The 24,009-nt window shown below is 45.1% G+C and overlaps 1 protein-coding gene across 3 annotated transcripts in view; it reads right to left on the reverse strand.

Annotated features, from left to right (window-relative positions):
* The window catches only part of OSBPL1A (oxysterol binding protein like 1A), a 316,689-nt gene that overhangs the window by 132,084 nt on the left and 160,596 nt on the right, over nucleotides 1-24,009 (reverse strand). For all 3 annotated transcript variants that reach the window (XM_075353345.1, XM_075353346.1, XM_075353347.1), the window contains one exon: nucleotides 8,412-8,518. In XM_075353345.1, the coding sequence (XP_075209460.1) occupies nucleotides 8,412-8,518 (107 nt within the window). The remainder of the gene's footprint in view (nucleotides 1-8,411; nucleotides 8,519-24,009) is intronic.

Raw genomic sequence — 24,009 nt, forward strand, 5'->3', positions numbered from 1 at the left:
CTTAATTACAGAACAAAAGACGGTGATTAAAGGATGTTAGCTAAAATCCTTCAGGTCATTCGACCCGTCTCTAGGTTTCAAAGGTAGAAATGTTAAATGACCCCTCTCTGGGACTTCTAGTGTTAAGATAGGTGTGGTACACAGTTCAAGCACTATATCTGCATTCAGACATCATAAGACTCATCAGACAGTCTGATGAGTCTTATGATGTCTGAATGCAGATATAGGTGTGGTACACAGTTCAAGCACTATCTTAAATAATGGTTTTTGGATATCTTCATATAACTCTTAATACTCATAATAGTTCATAATCTTGTCCATAAAAATGTCTATACAGAAAGATATCCATATAAATAGAAGGCATAAAATACTGCATTTTCCTTGTATTGGGAAACACTTGGCTGGCTGTATCTGATCGAGTCGACTTCAATCCCATAAAATTCTATTGTGTAGAAAAAGATTAAATTCCATTTAAAATATAAAATGAAGTAAAAATAATAAGGTAATGCTTAGGATGGCTCTATTTTGGGTAAACTATTCTTAAAGTTGCTATGTCTTTCATATCCGGCATTACATTTTAGCTGGAAGTAACATATTAGACCCGGCGAACACATTGCTGGAAGGACAGTGTTAATTAGCCGGCTACATGAAATGCTTTGGGTTCTATTCAGGAATTACTACTGCATACTTCAATAATCCCACTTATGACCTCCACCCACAGTAATGGAGGATGTTCTGCAAGACAACAAAAGTCTCACTATTCCGAGACAAACAAACCACACAATGCTGTCAGTCAACCCTAATACAAAAGCATGATTGTATCGATATTTAAATGTGATTTAACCATCTAGCGCCCAACATAACGAAGCATTCTAACAGCTAGTGCCAAGAGGTACCAAGTATTGTTTCAATGTAAAGAAAAAAAAATATTGTTCCAAGAAAAAGGTGGTTGACGGCAAGCTTCTTTACAGTAAGTTAAATAGAGCAATGCACAAAAAATTGAGTCCATTAAAAATTACAGTAAATAGTTTTAAGAAAAAATAAATGGTGTAAAAAATTCCACCAAAAACAGCACTGATAAAATTCTACCCATAAATAGGACATACAAGTTAAAATGTGTACCGTATTTTTCGCTTTATAAGACGCACCTGATTATAAGACGCACCCCCAAATTTGGTGAAGGAAAAGAGAATTTTTTTTTTTAATGTTAAATGGGGTCCGTCTTATAATGCCAGTGTCGGTCTAACAAATCATAAAGGGTATATGTCTCTTATAGCCCCCCATCCTATAATTAGCCCCCTTAATCTGGATATGGCCCCCTTATATTGAATATAGCCCCCTTGTGCTGGCACACGTCCCATACAGGTGGCACAGGTCTCCTATTGCTGGCACACATCCCATACAGGTGGCACAGGTCTCCTATTACTGGCACACGTCCTATACAGGTGGCACAGGTCTCCTACTGCTGGCACACGTCCCATACAGGTCGCAGAGGTCTCCTACTGCAGGCACACATGCAATACAGCTGGCACAGGTTTCCTATTGCTGGCACACATCCCATACAGGTGGCACAGGTCTCCTATTGCTGGCACACATGCAATACAGCTGGCACAGGTCTCCTATTGCTGGCACACGTCCCCCTGTTTTAGATATGGCCCCCATGCTGCTGCACATAGTAAAATAAACTCTTGCTTTACCTTCTCCAGCACTGTAATCCCTCGTGTCTCCCTCCGTGTGGGTCAGCTCCTGCACTTCCTGGTTCTCGGTGCCGTTTATGTGATCGGCACAGCAGAGCGACATGATCTCTGTGTGCCTGATCACAGCATCAGCAGTGAGATCGGGGAAACACCGGGAGACAAGCTGGAGGAGGTAAGTGAAGCTTTTTTATTTTAGAATGGCCAGCAGCATGGGGGCCATATCTAACATGGGGGGGGGGACATGTGTGATCAAAGGGGGGCACAGGGACATATAATATGCGCCGCTCCCCCAGCCCATCGCCGCGGTGCGGTTTCAGCACCACGGTGATGGACAGCGGCTGTGCATATTATATGAGCGGGAGTAGGAGATCTCCCGCTGACTCCAGCAGCCTTCACAAGCCTCTACCAGCCTCCACCAGCCCCCCCAGCACCGCTCCAGAGTTACCACCACCTCCCATATATTCGGATTATAAGACGCACCCCCTACTTTCCCCCAAAATTTGGGGGAACAAAAGTGCGTCTTAGAAAGCGAAAAATACGGTAACTCTCTGATAACTGCAGCACGTTAAAACACATGGGACCCAATTCATCATTTTTTTTTTAAAGTATTTTTTTATTTGGTGTTTTTGCGCTGGTAGATTTTGCATCCAAGTCATCACAATATTTGATAAAATGCTGCAAATTCAAGGAAACCTTTTACTTTATAAAAAAGGTGCATGAGAAATAAGTGCCAAAATATTTTCAATTTTTTCAGGACTGAATGATTATTTTTGCACATTTTATTTGTCCCATTTTTTCCAGACCCGTACATTTTAAGGTTTCTTGTTGATTTAGACATAAGAGGTTGTTTTCTTGAGAGACAGATTGTATTTTTGAATGGCATTATTAAAGTTGACCATATCATGTACTAAAAAAACCTAGAAAAATCATAAAAAGTTGGGTGACATTGCGATAACACAAAAAAACAAATTCTGTCATGGTTTTTCTTGTTTTCTTTTTACGGCATTCATTGTGCAGTAAAAATGACCAGAAAAAAAATTACTCTCCACATCAGTATAATTATGGCGATGCTAAACTTTCCAATAGTTTTTACATTTTAGTAATGACATTTTTTATTTTATTTTTTCCCAAAATTTGTAAAAAGTAAATACAGTTTGGATCACATATTTCTGGATCTGTAGGAGGGCTTGTACTTTGTGCGATGAGCTTTAATTTCCAAAATTATACCATTTTGCGGCACTTTAATATATGGAGTATTTTTTTATTGCTATTTTTTGGGTGGAAAACACTTTTTAAATTATTTAATATTTTGATAGACCAAACCTTTATGGAATTAGAGATAGCAAATACATTTTTAATTACTACTTATTTTAATTGATTGTCTTAAAATTGGCTGCATTACCATTATATTGCAGTATAGTGTATAAATTATGGTTTCCTTTGAAGCACAGCCTAAGAGGCAGTGACATGGCCCATCAAAAAGACTTACGGTTGCCATGGTAACCCATCAAGCCATTTCTATTGTGTAGTTTGGGAGTCTGACGATCACACAATTTATATGCCACTGCAGTCTACTGGCCTTTGTTGCAGTTGCGGATTTGATGTCAGGTATGTATTAAATCAAGGAGTCTGTCCCTTTATGGAACAGGTACAGCTCCTACTCCATACATGCGCACCCTGACAGTAATGTACATGGTTGGCACAGTGCACAAAGGGGTTACTGAAATGTCACATGACAGTCCAATTGTTAAAAAAAAATTAGGACAAATTATGTACTCCATTATGGTACTGAAGTACAATTGTGCAAAAATGTTGCGTCGTTTCAAAAAGTGTGAAATAATGAATTAGGTGAAAACATTGGGATGATCAAAACCATGCTCCTAGTAGCAGAAATAATGACAAATGGTGACGAGCGAGCACTACGATGCTCGGGTCCTCAGTACTTGTAATGAGCAGATGGATGCCAGGATGGGTGCAACTAAAGTACCCTGGTATAATGGAAGACAAGGGGAAACTAGAGAATTTTTTTGAAAAATTTCCCAGAAAAATGCTCGAGTTCCCCTTGACTTCCATTATACTCGGGTCTCGATTCACGCCCATTCGTGCATTTAACTGCTCAGTATGAGTACCAACCACCCGAGCATCGTAGTGCTCGCTCATCACCGATGACAAAACCAGTTGAAATTAACTTAACGCCTGCCCAAATATTTAAATTTGACCCTTTTAACGAAAAATACATAAAAATTACTGTTTTTATTCTAGAAAAGATGCAAAATCAATGACGGATCGTCCCCAATGAATGTATTCGCTTCTTGCATTCATGTCAGTGATAACACAATGTAGGATACTATACTGACAATACTAAACATTGTTGACAATTTTAGGTAAGATACAGTATTGCAGAACTGAATATTCATTTTATAACAGATCCGAGCGTGCACTGATAACAACCTTACAATGTATTATTCCTCAGGGGAACCAAGGTTAATGGAGTTATAACACCGCACAATGACGGCGCGGTAACACCTAGACATCTGCATCTCATTTCTGAGCGTATATATAGTTTTCTTAAGAGGTTTCTCTGTCAGTCTATAAGCTCCCCTCCATCCATATTCACAGGTTTGTGCACCAGCGAGAAGACAGATCTTGTAAATCACACATCTTAGGAAAAGCTTCTTTTAACCCTTGTGTGCAGAGTTCCTAAACTTCCACTGCTTTTGCCCTTCTGTGCTTCCAGATCTAATAAAAGTTTATGAATAATTCTATTAAATGTATATATTCTGCTAAATCAAGGTCAGTAGTGCACATTTAGCTTGTGTGACAGCATACAGTAGTCATCAGGGCTAATCCATGGAGATCATCTCTGAAAGCCTTTCCACCGGTACAGACAGGGCTGGAATCTGTATACAATATACGTGTGGAGGGTGAGTTATACTGTAAAGGACCCTTTGTACGTACAGTTTTGTAAGACAGATGAAAACTAGCTTCAGATCAGAGATGAGCACAATGCCATTCACGGTTTGAGGATTATTTAGAGCCAAGATAATACAAGAAGAATAATTCTTAGACATTATAAAGTATTCTGCCAGATATCACTGAAGGAGAACAGTGAACCCAACAGTATACACATACTACACAGGACAAGTCATTACAGCCATAAATAACGGACACAGAAATACGGAAAATGCTTTACCTCTCAGGTGGGATCTTCACTTTCCCCTTGATTCTACCTCCTGTACTGTATCCCCAGGAGAATCCTATGCACCGATATGTGCTGGACAGCAATTTCCCTCCCTAATCCTCATCTCAGCAAAAAATCCCTTACACAGAGCACAAGCAGCTGCAAGAGAAGGTAGCACAGTGTTCTCTCCTGCCAGCAAATCTTTACATGTAAGCAAATCTGCTATTGGCCCCACTGCGCAACTTCTATTGGCTCTGTCCGTCCTCTGCAATTCTGCTTATTCCCACAGCAAACTCCCGGGATAAGACGACTGTCCAGCCTGGTTACACTACAGTTCAGGCTTCTCTAAGTGGAAAACAAGCCAAAGATTTAACACTTGGTAAACCATCACACGGAAATCTTTTTAGCTCACAAAAATTATACTTTATCTATCTATATACATACAGTAGCATGTAAAAGTTTGGGCACCCCTGGTCACAATGACTATTATTGCGAACAGTTAAGCAAGTTGAAGATGAAATGATCTCTAAAAGGCATAACGCTAAAGATGACTTTTTTGTGTAATATACAAAAGGAAAAAGTTCATCTTTCACATTTTTTTTAAAGGACCTAAAAGCAAACTAGGCCTATGCAAAAGTTTTGGCACCCTGCATGGTTAGTACCTAGTAGCAGCTCATTTTACAAGTACTGTGTCACAGCTTGTAAATGCTTTTTGTAGCCAGCTAAGAGAGTCTTTCAATTCTTGTTGAGGGATTTTCATCCATTCTTCCTTGGAAAAGTCTTCCAGTTCTGTGAGATTTCTGACTCGTCTTGCATGCACTGCTCTTATGAGGTCTAGCCACAGATTTTAAAATGATGTCCAGATCAGGGGACTGTGAAGGCCATTGTAATATTTCCAGCTTGCTCCTTTTGAGGTTGTCCATTGTGAATTGTGACCTGTGTTTAGGATCATTATCCATTTGCAGAAGCCATTCTCTTTTCAACTTCAGCTTTTTTTTTTGCAGATGGTGTTAGGTTTACATCAACAATTTGTAAAAATGTCACTGAATCTATTCTTCCATCTACCCATGAAATGTTCCCTGTGCCCTTGGCTGCAACACAACCCCAAGCATAATTGATCCACCCCATGCTTAATGGTTGGAGAAGTTCTTTTCCTGGAATTCTGTGCCCTTTTTCCTCCACTCATACCTTTGATAATTGTCGCTAAAGAGTTCTATTTTAACCACATAAGTCCACAGCACTAGTTTCCAAAATGCATCAGGCGTGATTACATATGCTACTGCATACTTCTGACTGACTCATGGTGAGGACGTAGGAGAGGTTTTCTTCCGATGACTCTTCTATGATGGCCATATTTGTGCAAGTGTCTGTGAACAGTAGGAAAATGTACCCCAACTCCAGAGTCTTCTAAATGTTCCTGAAGGTCTTTTTCCATCAATTGGGGGCAGGGGGTGCTGATTTGCCTCTCAAGCAATACTATGAACAGTGCTCACAGAAATTTTGCTTGGTCTTCCAGACCTTATCTTGACCTCCACTGCTTTAACTGCCATTTCTGAATTACATTTCAAACTGAGGAAAGGGCAGCTTGAAAACGCTTTGCTATCTTCTTATAATCTTCACCTGCTTTCTGGCCTCCAAAATTTTCAGAGTGCTTGGCAGCTGCTTAGACGAAGCCATGACTGCTTTTATTTTGGCACAAAGTTAGAGGAGGCTGGGTTTCTATAAAATTGAGATTTACATCATCTGGCCACAGCAAACCCTTTGATAAATTTGTTCTGCAAACCATGCCACCATTCCGATATTCTGATAATATACTAATAATACACTGGAGAATTGCTGTGTTATAAGTGACTAATATATGGAAAAATATAAGACGAGCTGCTCTACAGCAAATCAACTCATGTCTGCTTAATTGGCTTCAGCCAGGTAACACCTTTTTGTGACAAAACACACATCAGAAGGTGTATATGATCAAATCGCATGTGACAAGAGTGGAGAACAGTGCTGAGGAAATGGGAAAAATACACACAATGCAAGATAATTCAAATAGTATGCAATGACTGAAGGAAACAAGCATCCAAATATGAAAAAATATTTACTTACAAGTCCATTATCATGAAAACTGGAAAAACTACAATGCAAAAGCAAAGTAAAAAAAAATGCACCAATAGGCCCCAACCGGTAAATTGGAAGTACCCTTTTCGAATATACGATACCCCTTTTTTGTGAGCCATACACAAACTATTGCCCGTTGTTATTTATGTGATCTTGTCCATTATACACTCCTATAAAAATCCAAACTGCGGTCTCTAGATGCCGGACTATTTGTAGATATTGAAAGCGTGTCTGCGTCCTGGGTTCTATTGCGTCAGCCACAGATTATTCTGTTTTGATCTTTTTTTTTTAAATAAAAAAAATGTTTGAAGTGATCGGTTCCACATTTTTTTTTCTTTTTAAACATTTGGATAGCTTGGTGCGATTCTTGCTTCACCTTCATGCTTTCTTCTTTTTAGACTAGGTCATGTTACTTTTGAGCCAAGAGTGTACCAACATAGTGACTCTGTATATCTGTATAGATTACCCTGCATTTTGCGCTGTAATCCATCCTGACAAATAATGTTTTGCGAGAATTCCCTTCCCATTGAGAAATTCAGTTTCCATGGGGTGCCCTATAGTTAGGAATATGTTGGGGGTGCACACACGTTTGTGGCTGAAACGGTACGACCGAACACACATGGATGTTCACACAGTAGATGGTAATGTAAGTCATAGGTGCTCAGACCCCCAGATCACTGCGCCTGTTATCGAGGAGGTAGAGAGAGGGTTGGAGGGGTGTGTGTGTGTGTGTGTGTGTGTAGATATTCACAATAAAATATGTACCAGTACATAGAAGCTGGCATTGTACATATGCACTGTTCTGGCTTGAACATTTGCCTAGGAATAGCTTTGCCTTTCACATTTTTTTATTTTTACTGCCGTTATAGCAGGTTCAACTTCCCTACTGCCCTAACAAATGCATATTCTGCTGTATGCACTGCTATGTGATCCATGGTAGCAATTCTCTGTCGGTGTGGACACTGCTTTATAGTGGTTATTACAATGTTAGCAACACTTTTACTGTAACTAGTGGATAAGTAACACAGGGTGTAATGTCAGCAAGATGGCATCACTATGTAGTGATGGCTACCTCCTGTGGGCACTACCAAATTGTGGCAATTCCGTCCCTTTGTCACTGGTTACAATTGTCGAAATATAGTACAGCACCAGTTCCCACAGAGTGCTAGGTGCAGTGCTCTTGAACCCACCCCTTTATGAGATGGCATGGGCGATAACCAAAACTGGCAAAAAGTAACCAAATGCCACATTATTCACCTATTCAACAAATCTAACAACACTAGTGCATTGTATACAAATCCCACTGAAAAGAGGTATTGTGTATTTTTGCAGCCTGAAATGAAAAACGAAGCGTAACTGTTCTATACAATTACACAGAGCAATTAAAAGACAGTATTATTATCATGAAGTTTACCCACCTTTTCATTACGGGTAAAGAGAAGTAGACAGTCTGCTAAAGCTCTGCAGGTATCTTGGGAGGCAAGAGATATGTTTCTTATTTGTTGGAGGGTATCTGGATCGATATCTGGAAAATGCAAATGATAAAAATAGACAAGAGGGAACGGCAAAAAAAAAAAAAAAAAAGCAGAGAGGAATGAGAGAGAAAAAATCCAAACCGAGAACAAAACAGGCAGAGACATGCGGAGATTCTGCACACCTTAGAACAAAAAAAGGAAAGTTTGTGTGCGTATGTATATTACTGTATATTATATAATATATATATATATATATATATATATATATATATATATATATATATATATATATATATATATACACACACACACACACACACACACACAGTATCTAACAAAACACAGAAGTGAGTACACCCGTCACATTTTTGAAAATGTTTTATTAGCTCTTTTCATGGGACAGCACTGAAGATATGACACTGATACAATGTAAGTAGTCAGTGTGAATTTTGTGTGTTTTCTAAATAACTTAACCCACAGCTATTAATATCCAAACCGCTGGCAACAAAAGTGAGTACACCCCTAAGTGAAAATGCCCAAATTGTGCCCAAAGTGTAAATATTGTGTGTGGCCACCATCATTTTCGAGCACTGCCTTAACTGTCTTCTGCATGGAGTTTACTAGAACTTCACAGATTGTCACTGGAATCCTCTTCCACTCCTCCATGACGACATCACTGACCTGGTGGATGTTAGAGACCTTGCGCTCCTCCCCTTCCGTTTGAGGATGCCCGCCCCACAGATGCTTTATAGGGTTTAGGTCTGGAAACGTGCCTGGCTTAGAGGCATGTTTGGGGTCATTATTTTGTAATACTGCCTTGCGGCCCAGTTTCCGAATGGAGGGGCATCATGCTCTGCTTCAGTACGTCACAGTACATGTTACCTCAACCTGTAGCTCCCTACAGTTGGCAGCACTCATGCAGCCCCAAACCATGACACTAACCACCATGCTTGACTGTAGGCAAGACACTTGTTTTTGTACTCCTCATCTGGTTGCCGAAACACACACTTGTCAGCATCTGAACCAAATAAATTTATATTGGTCTCGTCAGACCATAGGGCATGGTTCTAGTAATCCTTGTCCTTAGTCTGGTAATCTTCAGAAAACAGTTTACAGGCTTTCTTTAAAAGAGGCTTCCTTCTGGGACGACAGCCATACAGACCGATTTCATGGAGTGTGCAGTGTATAGTCTGAGCACTGACAGGCTGACCCCCACCCGTAATCTCTAGACCAACGTTGGCAGCACTCATACGTCTATTTTGAAAATACAACCTCTTAATAGGACGTTGAGTAACTGCACTCAACTTCTTTGGGTCGAGCATGGCGAGGCCTGTTCTGAGTGTAACCTGCCTTGTTACGCTGTTATATGGTCTTAGCCACTGCGCTGCAGGTTTCAGGGTGTTGGCAATCTTTATGTAGATGAAATTTTTTTTTCAGATCCTCAGAGAATCGTTTGCCATGAGGAGCCATGTTGAACTTCAAGTGACCAGTATGAGAAAGTGTGTAAGTGGTAACCAAATTTAACACACCTGACCTCACTCACTCTGAGACGTTGTTACACTAATGAGTCACATGACATCGGGGAGGGAAAATGGCTAATTGGGCACAATTCGACCATTTTCACTTAGGGGCCCACTCACCGTTGTCAATGAGTTGTAGCCCATTGTTATTACAAAATGTTATTCAGAAATGGCTGATAAAATATTAGATTATTTATGACTGCATTTGCAAATGCAATCTGTGTCATGTAGGGGGAACAGTATGTGGAAGAATGTGCTTGCTCTGGTCAGATGAGACCAAAGTACTATAGAACGTTTTGAGCTAAATGTAAAACGCTGCGCATCACCCTGAAAACACCATCCCCACCATCACACCATGGTGGTATCAGCATCATGCTATGGGGTGGGTTTTCTTCAGAAAGAACAGGGACTGCAAAAGACTTGAGACTGGGGAGTAGGTTCACCTTCCAGTAGGACAACAACTCTAAACATACTGCCAGAGCTACAATTAAATGGTTTAGATCAAAGTATATTCATGTGTGGGAATGGCAAAGTCACAGACCTAAATCCTATGGAGAATCTGTGACAAGACTTGAAAATTGCTGTTCAGTCGACTCCATCCAATCTCAATGAGCAAAACTATTTTGCAAAGAAGACTGGGCAAACATTTTAGCCGGTTAGATGTGCAAACCTGATAGACTTGCAACAAAAGGTGCCAGCGAAAGTATTGAATGGGGGGGTGGGGGTGCTGGTATATATTTAGAAAACCATGTATCATTTCCTTTACACCTCACAAATACTTGCCTTTTAGTGCTGGTATATCGCATGAAATCTAAATTAAAATACATTTAAAGAAGCACTCCCATAAAGTTTTTTTTTGTTTTTTTTTTTTTAATTAATTCATTAAATGAGTTTCTGTGTGTGTTTAATATACTTATCTACCGCTGGTCTCGCTGGTATCCAGCACCGTGCCTCTCCTTTTCTGAGTGATGTCACCGCAATTGCCATTAACAATTGTAGAGCCTCATTGTGACACTCCATAGGCTTAAATTGTCAGTCCCTACCAGCTCACGCAGAGCAGAGTGTGACTCACACATTGTTCAAAGGGGTGACGTCACTCAGAAGAGGAGAAGAATGGTGCTGGACACCTGAGAGAACCGCAGTAGCTAAATATATTAAAACGCGCACTAAATTACACACACACACACACACTGTACATGTTCATGAATATGGTACTTTTTGAAGTATTCATATCCTGTAAACTTTCACATTTTTTCATGCTACACCCACAAACTTAAAGAAGCAATACCATTACATTTTTTTATTAATTAAATATGGGAATATGTGCGTGTAATTTAGTGCGCGTTTTAATATATTTAGCTACTGCGGTTCTCTCAGGTGTCCAGCACCATTCTTCTCCTCTTCTGAGTGACGTCACCCCTTTGAACAATGTGTGAGTCACACTCTGCTCTGCGTGAGCTGGTAGGGACTGACAATTTAAGCCTATGGAGTGTCACAATGAGGCTCTACAATTGTTAATAGGAATGGCGGTGACATCACTCAGAAAAGGAGAGGCACGGTGCTGGATACCAGCGAGACCAGCGGTAGATAAGTATATTAAACACACACAGAAACTCATTTAATGAATTAATTAAAAATAAAACCAAAAAACAACTTTATGGGAGTGCTTCTTTAAATGTATTTTAATTTAGATTTCATGCGATATACCAGCACTAAAAGGCAAGTATTTGTGAGGTGTAAAGGAAATGTTACATGGCTTTCTAAATATATACCAGCACCCCCACCCCCCCCATTCAATACTTTCGCTGGCACCTTTCGTTGCAAGTCTATCAGGTTTGCACATCTAACCGGCTAAAATGTTTGCCCAGTCTCCTTTGCAAAATAGTTTTAGCTCATTGAGATTGGATGGAGTCGACTGAACAGCAATTTTCAAGTCTTGTCACAGATTCTCCCATAGGATTTAGGTCTGTGACTTTGCCATTCCCACACATGAATATACTTTGATCTAAACCATTTAATTGTAGCTCTGGCAGTATGTTTAGAGTTGTTGTCCTACTGGAAGGTGAACCTACTCCCCAGTCTCAAGTCTTTTGCAGTCCCTGTTCTTTCTGAAGAAAACCCACCCCATAGCATGATGCTGACACCACCATGTGTGATGGTGTTTTCAGGGTGATGCGCAGCGTTTTACATTTAGCGCAAAACGTTCTATAGTACTTTGGTCTCATCTGACCAGAGCAAGCACATTCTTCCACATACTGTTCCCCCTACATGACACAGATTGCATTTGCAAATGCAGTCATAAATAATCTAATATTTTATCAGCCATTACTGAATAACATTTTGTAATAACAATGAGCTACAACTCATTGACAACTGGGTAGCAAACATCTAAAAAAGACCAAAAATAAAAGTTGCTATACACTGTGAATTGCATATTATACATGTGTATTAGCCATCTTCTCCCACTTTCTGTTGTGTATGTGTCAGCATTCCCCATAGTTCTGTTTTGTATCCATCAGCTGGACTGATAGCTATTGGATTCTCCTGCTACAGTAGTAAAATGGTTCTCGATTGCTGCTACACTACTTAGGACAGTGGGATGTTGCCTATTTAAACTAAAGATCATTTATACTTTTTTTGCCTTTTATGTGAGTTCAGGGTCTGAATTTCATTTTCTAAATTAAAACTTTTAAGACTATAGCTTCTCATAAGCCAAATCAGATCCCATACTTTGCAGTAGACACCACTATAGCTGCTCATAAGCCAGATCAGATCCCATGCTTTGCACTGATGAGGGGCAATCACCCTGAAACACAGTGTTTGCAAAATTGGCTTCCGATCTGGTATAAATTCTAAGGTCGGCTTTGCACGTTGCAACTTCGCACGTGCGATGTCGGTGGGGTCAAATCGAAAGTGACGCACATCCGGCGTCACTTTCGACATCGTTGTGTGTAAATTCTAGATGATACGATTAACGAGCGCAAAAGCGTCGTTATCGTATCATCGTTGCAAGCTCCGACTTTTCCATAATTATGCTGCCGCGACAGGTACGATGCTGTTCCTCGTTCCTGCGGCAGCACACATCGCTGTGTCTTACGCCGCAGGAGCGAGGAACTTCACCTTACCTGCCGCCGGCGGCTATACGGAAGGAAGGAGGTGGGCGGGATGTTTACATCCTGCTCATCTACGCCCCTCGCCGTGTGACGTCACTATGACGCCGCACGACCCGCCCCCTTAGGAAGGAGGCGGGTCGCCGGCCAGAGCGACGGTCGCAGGGCAGGTGAGTGCATGTGAAGCTGGCATTTTCGCTACGCCAGCTATCACAAGATATCGTACCTGCGACGGGGGCGGGGACTATCGCGTGCGACATCGCAGCATCGGCTTGCGATGTCGCAACGTGCAAAGCCCGCCTAAGTCATATGAAAAGGCTTGTTAAAGGGCCACTTTTGACTTTTAGGATTGCTACTTCCAATAGGTGGTGCTAGAGTAAAGGGTGCTTTACACGCTGCGACATCGCTAACGATGTATCGTCAGGGTCACGTCGTTAGTGACGCACATCCGGCACCGTTAGTGACATCGCAGCGTGTGACACCTAGGAACGACGATCAACGATCGCAAAAAAGAGTCAAAAATGATTGATCGTTGACACGTCGCTCCTTTTCATAATATCGTTGGTGGTGCATGCCGCTAGTTGTTCGTCGTTCCTGCGGCATCACACATCGCTATGTGTGACACCACAGGAACGATGAACATCTCCTTACCTGCGTCCACCGGCAATAAGGAAGGAAGAAGGTGGGCGGCATGTTCCGGCCGCTCATCTCCACCCCTCCTCTGCTATTGGGCGGCCACTTAGTGATGCCGCAGTGATGTCGCTATGACGCCGAACGCACCTCCCCCCTTGAAGGAGGAATTGTTCGGCGGTCACAGCGACGTCGCTGAAAAGGTATGTGCGTGTGACGCTGCCGTAGCGATAATGTTTGATTACCAAATGTTGCACGAACGGGGGCGGGTGCTATCGCGCATGATATCGCTAGCAATGTCGCAGCGTGTAAAGCACCCTTTAGTCTCCTTCCTCCCTGAAGAGATAATTTGATTATTTCCCAGAGGAGCATTACGGCTATAAGACCCCTCACTTGCAGCCAGAACTGGTTTATCAGGTCTCCGCAAGGAGAAAAGATTTCCCCTTAGGCTGGGTTCTCACATAGCGACAGCGACAACGACGTCGCTGTTACGTCACCATTTTCTGTGACGCAACAGCGACCTTGTATGTCGCTGTTATGATCGCTGCTTAGCTGTCAAAGAAAGCGACGCAGCAGCGATCATAACATCGCTACATGTGCAGAGAGCAGGGAGCCGCGCACACTGCTTAGCGCTGGCTCCCTGCTCTCCTAGCTACAGTACACATCGGGTTAATTAACCCGATGTGTACTGCAGCTACATGTGCAGAGAGCAGGAGCCGGCAGCGTGAGAGCTGCGGAGGCTGGTAACGAAGGTAAATATTGGGTAACCACCTTGGTTACCCGATGTTTACCCTGGTTACAGCTTACCGCAGCTGCCAGATGCCGGCTCCTGCTCCCTGCTCGCTTCATTTCGTCGCTCTCTCGCTGTCAGACACAGCGATCTGTGCGTCACAGCGGGAGAGCAACAATAAAAAAACGAACCAGGGCTGTGTGTAACGAGCAGCGATCTCACAGCAGGGGCCAATCGCTGCTCAGTGTCACACACAGCAAGATCGCTAATGAGGTCACTGCTGCGTCACAAAAACCATGACTCAGCAGCGATGTCAGCAGCGATCTCGCTGTGTGTGAAGCACCCCTAAGGCTGGGGCCACACGGGGATTACTGCTATCCCCTCACATGACAGCAGAGCAGAGTGTTATGCTAGTGTCCCTGTGACTAAGGTCCGACTGAGCGAGCGGGACCTCAGCAGCGGGGGGCGGGCTGGCTCTGAGGAGGGGAGGGTGATATTTATCTCCCTCTCTCTCCTCCGTAGCCGACTATTGCCATTCTCGCACTGCCCTCGCGGTACACCGGTGTACCGCGAGTGCAGTGTGATTTTTCTCTCTCCCCATTCACTTGAATGGGTGCGAGAGAAAGAGTCTCAGCTTACAATCGCAGCATGCTGCGATTGTTTTCTCGGTCCAATTAGGGATGACAAAATAATCGCTCATGTGCGCTGACACACAGGCTAATATTGGTCCGAGGAGTGGAATGCGATGTTTTATCACACTCCACTCACACAGTTTTTCTCGCCGTGTGTCTTAGGCCTAAGACAAAAAGGAGCGGTTTGATTAGTTGTAGGAGATTGTATAATTTTTCTCATAATTGGGGCTAAGCTGCAATATCAGACAATTTATGGCCAAAAATGGCTTGGTTTGTAGAAAGAAAGAACGGAATTTTGTTTACTTACCGTAAATTCCTTTTCTTCTAGCTCTAATTGGGAGACCCAGACAATTGGGTGTATAGGCTATGCCTCCGGAGGCAGCACAAAGTATTACACTCAAAAGTGTTAAGCCCCTCCCCTTCTGCCTATACACCCCCCGTGCTCCCACGGGCTCCTCAGTTTTGGTGCAAAAGCAAGAAGGAGGAAATATAATTACAAACTGGTTTAAAGTAACTTCAATCCGAAGGAACATCGGAGAACTGAAACCATTCAACATGAACAACATGTGTACACAAAAAAACAGGGGCGGGTGCTGGGTCTCCCAATTAGAGCTAGAAGAAAAGGAATTTACGGTAAGTAAACAAAATTCCGTTCTTCTTTTTCGCTCTATTGGGAGACCCAGACAATTGGGACGTCCAAAAGCAGTCCCTGGGTGGGTAAAATAATACCTCGTAAGAGAGCCGAAAAACGGCCCTTTCCTACAGGTGGGCAACCGCCGCCTGAAGGACTCGTCTACCTAGGCTGGCATCCGCCGCAGCATAGGTATGCACCTGATAGTGTTTCGTGAAAGTGTGCAGGCTCGACCAGGTAGCCGCCTGACACACCTGCTGAGCCGTAGCCTGGTGCCTCAAAGCCCAGGACGCGCCCACGGCTCTGGTAGAATGGGCCTTCAGCCCTGAGGGAACCGGAAGCCCAGCCGAACGGTAAGCTTCGATAATTGGCTCCTTGATCCACCGAGCCAGGGTTGATTTGGAAGCCTGTGACCCTTTACGCTGGCCAGCGACAAGGACAAAGAGTGCATCCGAGCGGCGCAGGGGCGCCGTACGAGAAATGTAGAATCTGAGTGCTCTCACCAGATCTAACAAGTGCAAATCCTTTTCACATTGGTGAACTGGATGAGGATAAAAAGAAGGTAAGGAGATATCCTGATTGAGATGAAAGGGGGATACAACCTTAGGGAGAAATTCCGGAACCGGACGTAGAACCACCTTGTCCTGGTGAAACACCAGAAAAGGGGCTTTGCATGACAACGCTGCTAGCTCAGACACTCTCCGAAGAGAAGTGACTGCTACTAGGAAGACCACCTTCTGCGAAAGGCGTGAGAGAGAGATATCTCTCATTGGCTCGAATGGTGGTTTCTGAAGAACCATCAGCACCCTGTTCAGATCCCAGGGTTCTAACGGCCGCTTGTAAGGTGGAACGATGTGACAAACTCCCTGCAGGAACGTGCGTACCTGTGGAAGTCTAGCTAGGCGCTTCTGGAAAAACACCGAGAGCGCAGAAACTTGTCCCTTAAGGGAGCCAAGCGACAAACCCTTTTCCAGTCCAGATTGAAGGAAGGACAGAAAAGTAGGTAATGCAAATGGCCAGGGAGAAAAACCCTGAGCAGAGCACCATGACAGAAAAATTTTCCACGTCCTGTGATAGATCTTGGCGGACGTTGGTTTCCTAGCCTGTCTCATAGTGGCAATGACATCCTGAGATAATCCTGAAGACGCTAGGATCCAGGACTCAATGGCCACGCAGTCAGGTTGAGGGCCGCAGAATTCAGATGGAAAAACGGCCCTTGAGACAGCAAGTCTGTTCGGTCTGGTAGTGCCCACGGTTGGCCGACCGTGAGATGCCACAGATCCGGGTACCACGACCTCCTCGGCCAGTCTGGAGCGACGAGGATGGCGCGGCGGCAGTCGGCCCTGATCTTGCGTAACACTCTGGGCAACAGTGCCAGCGGAGGAAACACATACGGGAGCTGAAACTGCGACCAATCCTGAACTAAGGCGTCTGCCGCCAGAGCTCTGGGGTCTTGAGACCGTGCCATGAACATTGGTACCTTGTTGTTGTGCCGGGACGCCATGAGGTCGACGTCCGGCACCCCCCAGCGGCAACAGATCTCCTGAAACACGTCCGGGTGAAGGGACCATTCCCCTGCGTCCATGCCCTGGCGACTGAGATAATCTGCTTCCCAGTTTTCCACGCCTGGGATGTGAACTGCGGATATGGTGGAGGACGTGGCTTCCACCCACATCAAGATCCGCCGGACTTCCTGGAAGGCTTGACGACTGCGTGTGCCACCTTGGTGATTGATGTATGCCACCGCTGTGGAATTGTCCGACTGAATTCGGATCTGCTTGCCTGCCAGCCACTGCTGGAACGCTTTCAGGGCAAGATACACTGCCCGAATTTCCAGAACATTGATCTGAAGCGAGGACTCTTGCCGGGTCCACGTACCCTGAGTCCTGTGGTGGAGAAAAACCGCTCCCCATCCTGACAGGCTCGCGTCTGTCGTAACTACTTCCCAAGATGGGGGAAGGAATGATTTCCCCTTCGATAATGAAGTGGGAAGAAGCCACCACCGAAGGGAGGCTTTGGTCGCCTGAGAGAGGGAGACGTTCCTGTCGAGGGACGTCGGCTTCCTGTCCCATTTGCGTAGGATGTCCCATTGAAGGGGACGCAGGTGAAACTGCGCGAAAGGGACTGCTTCCATTGCCGCCACCATCTTCCCCAAGAAGTGCATGAGGCGCCTCAAGGGGTGTGACTGGCCTTGAAGAAGAGACTGTACCCCTTGCTGTAGTGACTGCTGTTTGATCAGCGGAAGCTTCACTATCGCTGAGAGGGTATGAAACTCCATGCCAAGGTACGTCAGCGATTGGGCCGGTGTCAGATTTGACTTTGGAAAATTGATGATCCACCCGAAACTCTGGAGAGTCTCCAGGGTAGCGTCGAGGCTGTGTTGGCATGCCTCTTGAGAGGGTGCCTTGATCAACAGATCGTCCAAGTACGGGATCACAGAATGACCCTGAGAATGGAGGACCGCTACTACAGTAGCCATAACCTTGGTGAAAACCCGTGGGGCTGTTGCCAGGCCGAATGGTAGTGCCACGAACTGCAAATGTTCGTTTTCCATGGCGAAACGCAAGAAGCGTTGGTGCTCTGGGGCAATCGGAACGTGGAGATAAGCATCTTTGATATCGATCGATGCAAGGAAATCTCCCTGGGACATTGAGGCGATGACGGAACGGAGGGATTCCATCCGGAACCGCCTGATCTTTACGTGTTTGTTGAGAAGTTTCAGGTCCAGGACAGGACGGAAGGACCCGTCCTTCTTTGGGACCACAAACAAGTTGGAGTAAAAACCGTGGCCCTGTTGCTGAAGAGGAACAGGGACCACCACCCCTTCTGCCTTCAGGGTGCCCAGCGCCTGCCGAAGAGCCTCGGCTCGCTCGGGAGGCGGAGAGGACCGGAAGAATCGAGTCGGGGGACGAGAGATGAACTCTATCTTGTAACCGTGAGAGAGAATGTCTCTCACCCAGCGGTCTTTTATTTGTGGCAGCCAGGTGTCGCAAAAGCGGGAGAGCCTACCACCGACCGAGGATGCTACTAGAGGAGGTAGAAAGTCATGAGGCAGCCGCTTTGTTAGTGGTGCTCCCAATGGCCTTTTTAGGACGTGACTTAGACCGCCATGCATCAGAGTTCCTTTGTTCTTTCTGAGACCTTTTGGACGAGGAGAATTGGGACCGGCACGCGCCCCGAAAGGACCGAAACCTCGACTGCCCTCTCCTCTGTTGGGAGAGGTTCTGCTTGGGCTGGGGTAAGGATGTATCCTTTCCCTTGGATTGTTTGATGATTTCATCCAGGCGCTCGCCAAAGAGCCTGTCGCCAGAAATTGGCAAACCGGTTAAACGCTTTTTTGGAAGCGGAATCTGCCTTCCACTCCCGTAGCCACAAGGCCCTGCGGACTACTACCGAATTGGCGGTCGCAACTGCCGTACGGCTCACAGAGTCCAGGACAGCATTCATAGCGTAAGACGCAATTGCCGAGGTCTGGGAGGTAATGGAAGCCACTTGTGGCGCAGCCGCTTCAATTTTCGCTTGACCTGCTGATATAGCTTGTAGCGCCCATACGGCTGCGAATGCTGGGGCAAAAGAAGCTCCGATAGCTTCATAGATGGATTTCATCCAGAGCTCCATCTGCCTGTCAGTGGCATCTTTAAGCGAGGCCCCATCTTCCACTGCAAGTATGGATCTAGCCGCCAGTCTGGAGATTGGAGGATCCACTTTGGGACATTGAATCCAACCTTTAACCACTTCCGGGGGAAAAGGATAACGTGTATCCTTAAGGCGCTTAGAGAAACGCTTATCCGGACAAGCATGGTGATTCTGGATTGCCTCTCTGAAATCAGAGTGGTCTAGAAACATACTCTGTGTACGCTTGGGAAACCTGAAGCGAAATTTCTCCTGCTGAGAATCTGACTCCTCCGCCGGAGGGGCTGAGGGAAGAATATCCAGCAACTGATGAATGGATGCAATAAGATCATTCACTATGGCGTCCCCGTCTGGAGAATTAAGATTGAGAGCGCTCCCAGGATCAGAATCCTGATCAGCTGTCTCCGCATCATCAACCAGAGAATCCCCCCACTGAGACCCTAAACAATATGATGTCGAGGGAAATTCTAAGCGGGCCCGCTTAGACGATCTGGGGCTAGGTTCTAAGTCCGAACCCTCCGTCTGGGAGGTATGAGATACCCCGTGAGGACATTGTTGGTCCAACTGAGGGGGGTCAGGGACCAATGATTCAACAGAGTCCCTTTGCTGAGATACCGGTCTGGACTGCAAGGCTTCTAGTATCTTAGCCATAGTCTCAGAGAGTTGATCCTTAAAGGCTGCAAACTCAGTCCCCGTCACCTGGACATTGTCAATAGGTGGCTCCCCCTGGGCCCCTCTTAGCAGAGGATCCGGCTGAGGAAGTGTCACAGGGGTCGAACACTGTACACAATGAGGGTCAGTGGAACCTGCCGGTAGCTGGGTCTTACATGCGGCGCAGGCAACATAATAAGCCTGTGTTTTGGCACCCCTGCCTTTTGTGGGCGCCATGCTATAGTTTTCCCTGAGTGACACAATAGGGTATATAGCCAGAAAGAACTGTGCTCATACAGTGTAAATTATATACAGTACACAAATAATGTACCAATACAATACAGCACCATGGGGCTAGCACCACATGTGCTGCTTACCAGCCGCCTAAGCGGTTGTGAGGCCACCAGAGACCGTGTCTGGGTCTCCCATGAATATGTCCCTCTCTGCAGCGTCGGTGGAGCTGACAGGAATGGCTGCGGCGTCCTGACGAGCTGAGGAAGCTGTGGGCGTGGCCTGGAAAGAGCGCGAAACGGGCGCTCATACTGTGCACGGTGAGGGGAGTGGAGCATGTAAATCATACTCCAGCCCTCATTGCTGCTCGCTCCGTGCAGCGTCCCGCCCTTCCCCTGCCTGTCAGGGCTGAGGGCGGGAGAGAAAAAGGGAAACTAGGCCGCAATGAAGCCGGGGACCGTAGTAATAAACGCGGCCGCCGTAAAAGCGCGGTCGCGTGAAGGTCCCCGGCGAACTACAAGTCCCAGCCGCGCCGCAGTGTCCCGTGGCAACGGCGGTCAGTGCGGTAGCCCTTACATATAAACACACTCAGCGACGCTGAGTGTGTAATGGCACATATAGACCCGGTCAGCGCCGCGGTCCCCGGTGCACTAGCACACCCAGCAAAGCTGAGGTGATGCCGTGCGCGGTCCCCATAGGGATACAGAGTACCTTTAAGATGCAGGGCCATGTCCCTGAACGGTATCGGCTCCTATCCATCAGGCTCCACAGGAGTTGTGGATGAAGCCCGGTCTCAGTGCCTGGAGACCGATAAGATCCCACTTCACCCAGAGCCCTAAGGGGGATGGGGAAGGAAAACAGCATGTGGGCTCCAGCCTCCGTACCCGCAATGGATACCTCAACCTTAACAACACCGCCGACAAAAGTGGGGTGAGAAGGGAGCATGCTGGGGGCCCTATATGGGCCCACTTTTCTTCCATCCGACCTAGTCAGCAGCTGCTGCTGACTAATCTGTGGAGCTGTGCTTGCATGTCTGCCTCCTTCGCACAAAGCAAAAAAACTGAGGAGCCCGTGGGAGCACGGGGGGTGTATAGGCAGAAGGGGAGGGGCTTAACACTTTTGAGTGTAATACTTTGTGCTGCCTCCGGAGGCATAGCCTATACACCCAATTGTCTGGGTCTCCCAATAGAGCGAAAAAGAAAATGCCTTATCCAAGTGAACAATTAAGTGGTTAACATCTTCCATTATGTATCATGGTGCTTGCATTTTATTATGCAGCGTAAATATCAGAATGCTTATCATACAGCATATTTTCTGTAATTTATCACCTCTTTTGGTGGAAAAATTAATAAACTCACAAAGCCATCTTTTACAGATTATTGCTAATCTCACAATGTATATTTTACTAGACCATTCTTCTGTTAAAACAGATCCGAGAAGCCAAGTACTTTTGTAAGTTAATCAAATAAAAGGTTTATCTTCAGAGGATTAGGATAGATTTCTCTGCTTAAAGATTGAGGTCATCAATTCACAACCTAGTAAAGCTACTTTTCAGCCAAGCTGTACAGGGTTGTCATAGACGTTGTCCTCAACATAGTCAGTCCTGCAATAGTGAACCAACAATGCACAGATAAGGCATACAAAATACATAAAGGGGTCTACATTCTGGACATAAAAGCCCCTTCAATGCCATTTTGTTATTATTTTATCAAATGCTCCCTATAGTTAATGACAAGAGACTGATATCTAATAAAACGTCTATCGCAGTCATGAAATATTTTTCAGTCTTCTGTTAAGGATAGTCAAAGAAATAGCAGAAAGAAAAATTTCTAAAAGTCATGAGTGTAAGGCTATGTGCGCACGTCGCGTAAAAACATGCAGTTACGCTGCGCTTTGTAGCGCAGCGTAACTGCATGCGTCCTGCGTCCCCTGCACAGTCTATGGAGACTGTGCAGGGGCCGTGCGCACGTGGCGTCTCAGAGCGCAGCGCTTCGGCTACTGCCGAAGCGCTGCGCAAAAAGAAGTGACATGTCACTTCTTTCCTGCGCTTTGCCGGCAGCTCCTGCTCTGTCTATGGGAGGAGCTGCAGGCAGAGCACATGGAATCGGCGCTCACTACGGACATTTCTGCAGCGATCTAAAGCGCACATGTGCTCTTCAGATCGCTGCAGAAATTTCTGCAGGGCTTGTACGCAACGTGCGCACATAGCCTAAGGGTATTGATTAAACTAATTGTTTGTATACATCATGGTGCTTCCCTACAGTTTAGTTTATCCTCTAGATCAGGGGTCTCAAACTCGGCTGGGTGTATGGGCCGCACAGAGGAAAAAAAATAATTTGGGGGGGGCCACATTCTTTGCAGGACAAAGTGACATTTTTATTGGTACCATATATAATATATTTATTTATTTTTTTTTTTTTACACACCTTGGGATCACTGATTTTGAACATTTTCACTTGTTCATTATAGCAAACGTGCACATTCTTTGTTTAAATATAAAAATTTTTTTTTTTTACATTTTATCCCTTCCTTGTAACTAATAGTCTTACAATTAGCACTATATAGAAATTTTGACCATCTTTTAGTAATGTTCCCCATATTGTTGTAACGTGCCCATCCTTGTCCCCTTGTAGTATTGTGCCCCATCCTAGTCCCCATGCCACAGTAATGTGCTCTTCCTTGTCCCCATCCTAAAGTAATGTTCCCCATCCTTGTCCCCATTTTGTAGTAATGTGTTCATCCTTGTCCCCATCCTATCTATAGTAATGTCCCCAATCTATAGTAATGTGTCCATCCTTGTCCCCCATCTTATAGTAATGTTCCCCATCCTTGTCCCCTTGTAGCAATGTCCCCATCCTACAGTACTGTCCCCATTCTATAGTAATGTGCCCATCCTTTAGTAATGTGCCAACCTTGTCCCCACCCTATAGTAATGTCCCCAGCATTATCCCTATTCTATAGTAATGTTTCCCATCCTTGTCCCCTTGTAGTAATGTCCCTATCCTATAGTAATGTCCCCAGCCTTGTCCCCATTCTATAGTAATGTCCCCATCCTATAGTATTGTGCCCATCCTAGTCCCCATCCTATAGTACTGTGCCCACCTTGTCCCCATCCTATAGTATTGTGCCCATCCTAGTCCCCATCCTATAGTAATGTCCTCAGCCTTGTCTCCATTCTATAGTATTGTGCCCATCCTAGTCCCTATCCTATAGTAATGTGCCCATCCTAGTCCCCATAATATAGTAATGTCCCCATACTATAGTAATAATGTCCCCATCCAATAGTATTGTGCCCATCCTAGTAATGTCCCAATCCTATAGTAATGTCTCCAGCCTTATCCCAATCTCTTATTACTCACAGCAAGTTGGGCTGCAGTGTGTACATCGCCCTGGCCAAAAACTGATGCTCTAGCAGGATACAGCTAAACCCCCACTAAGTGGAGACATCACAGGTGCAGGAGAAGCACATCACACACACACCTTCATGGAATGGAGGGGAGGTGACTGCTAGATGATAAAACTGCACACAAGTGGCTTGCATAGAGCGCTGTTCACATGCAGATGACACAGTCACAAACCCGCAGCCTATTAGGTAACGCCCTTCTATTAGATCAGGCGGGCTGCCAAGCCGTACTCCACTGTATATCATGCACGGACAGACACTCTACAATGCAAGGCCCAACAGAAAGGGGCCTGGCTGTATCCTGTACAAACAAAAAAATATGAGGTTTTTGTTGGTATTTATGGCCATAAAACGTAAGCCTACACCCTCG

This window comes from Anomaloglossus baeobatrachus, chromosome 6, assembly GCF_048569485.1.
Source record: "Anomaloglossus baeobatrachus isolate aAnoBae1 chromosome 6, aAnoBae1.hap1, whole genome shotgun sequence".
In the NCBI taxonomy this organism is placed as follows: domain Eukaryota; kingdom Metazoa; phylum Chordata; class Amphibia; order Anura; family Aromobatidae; genus Anomaloglossus; species Anomaloglossus baeobatrachus.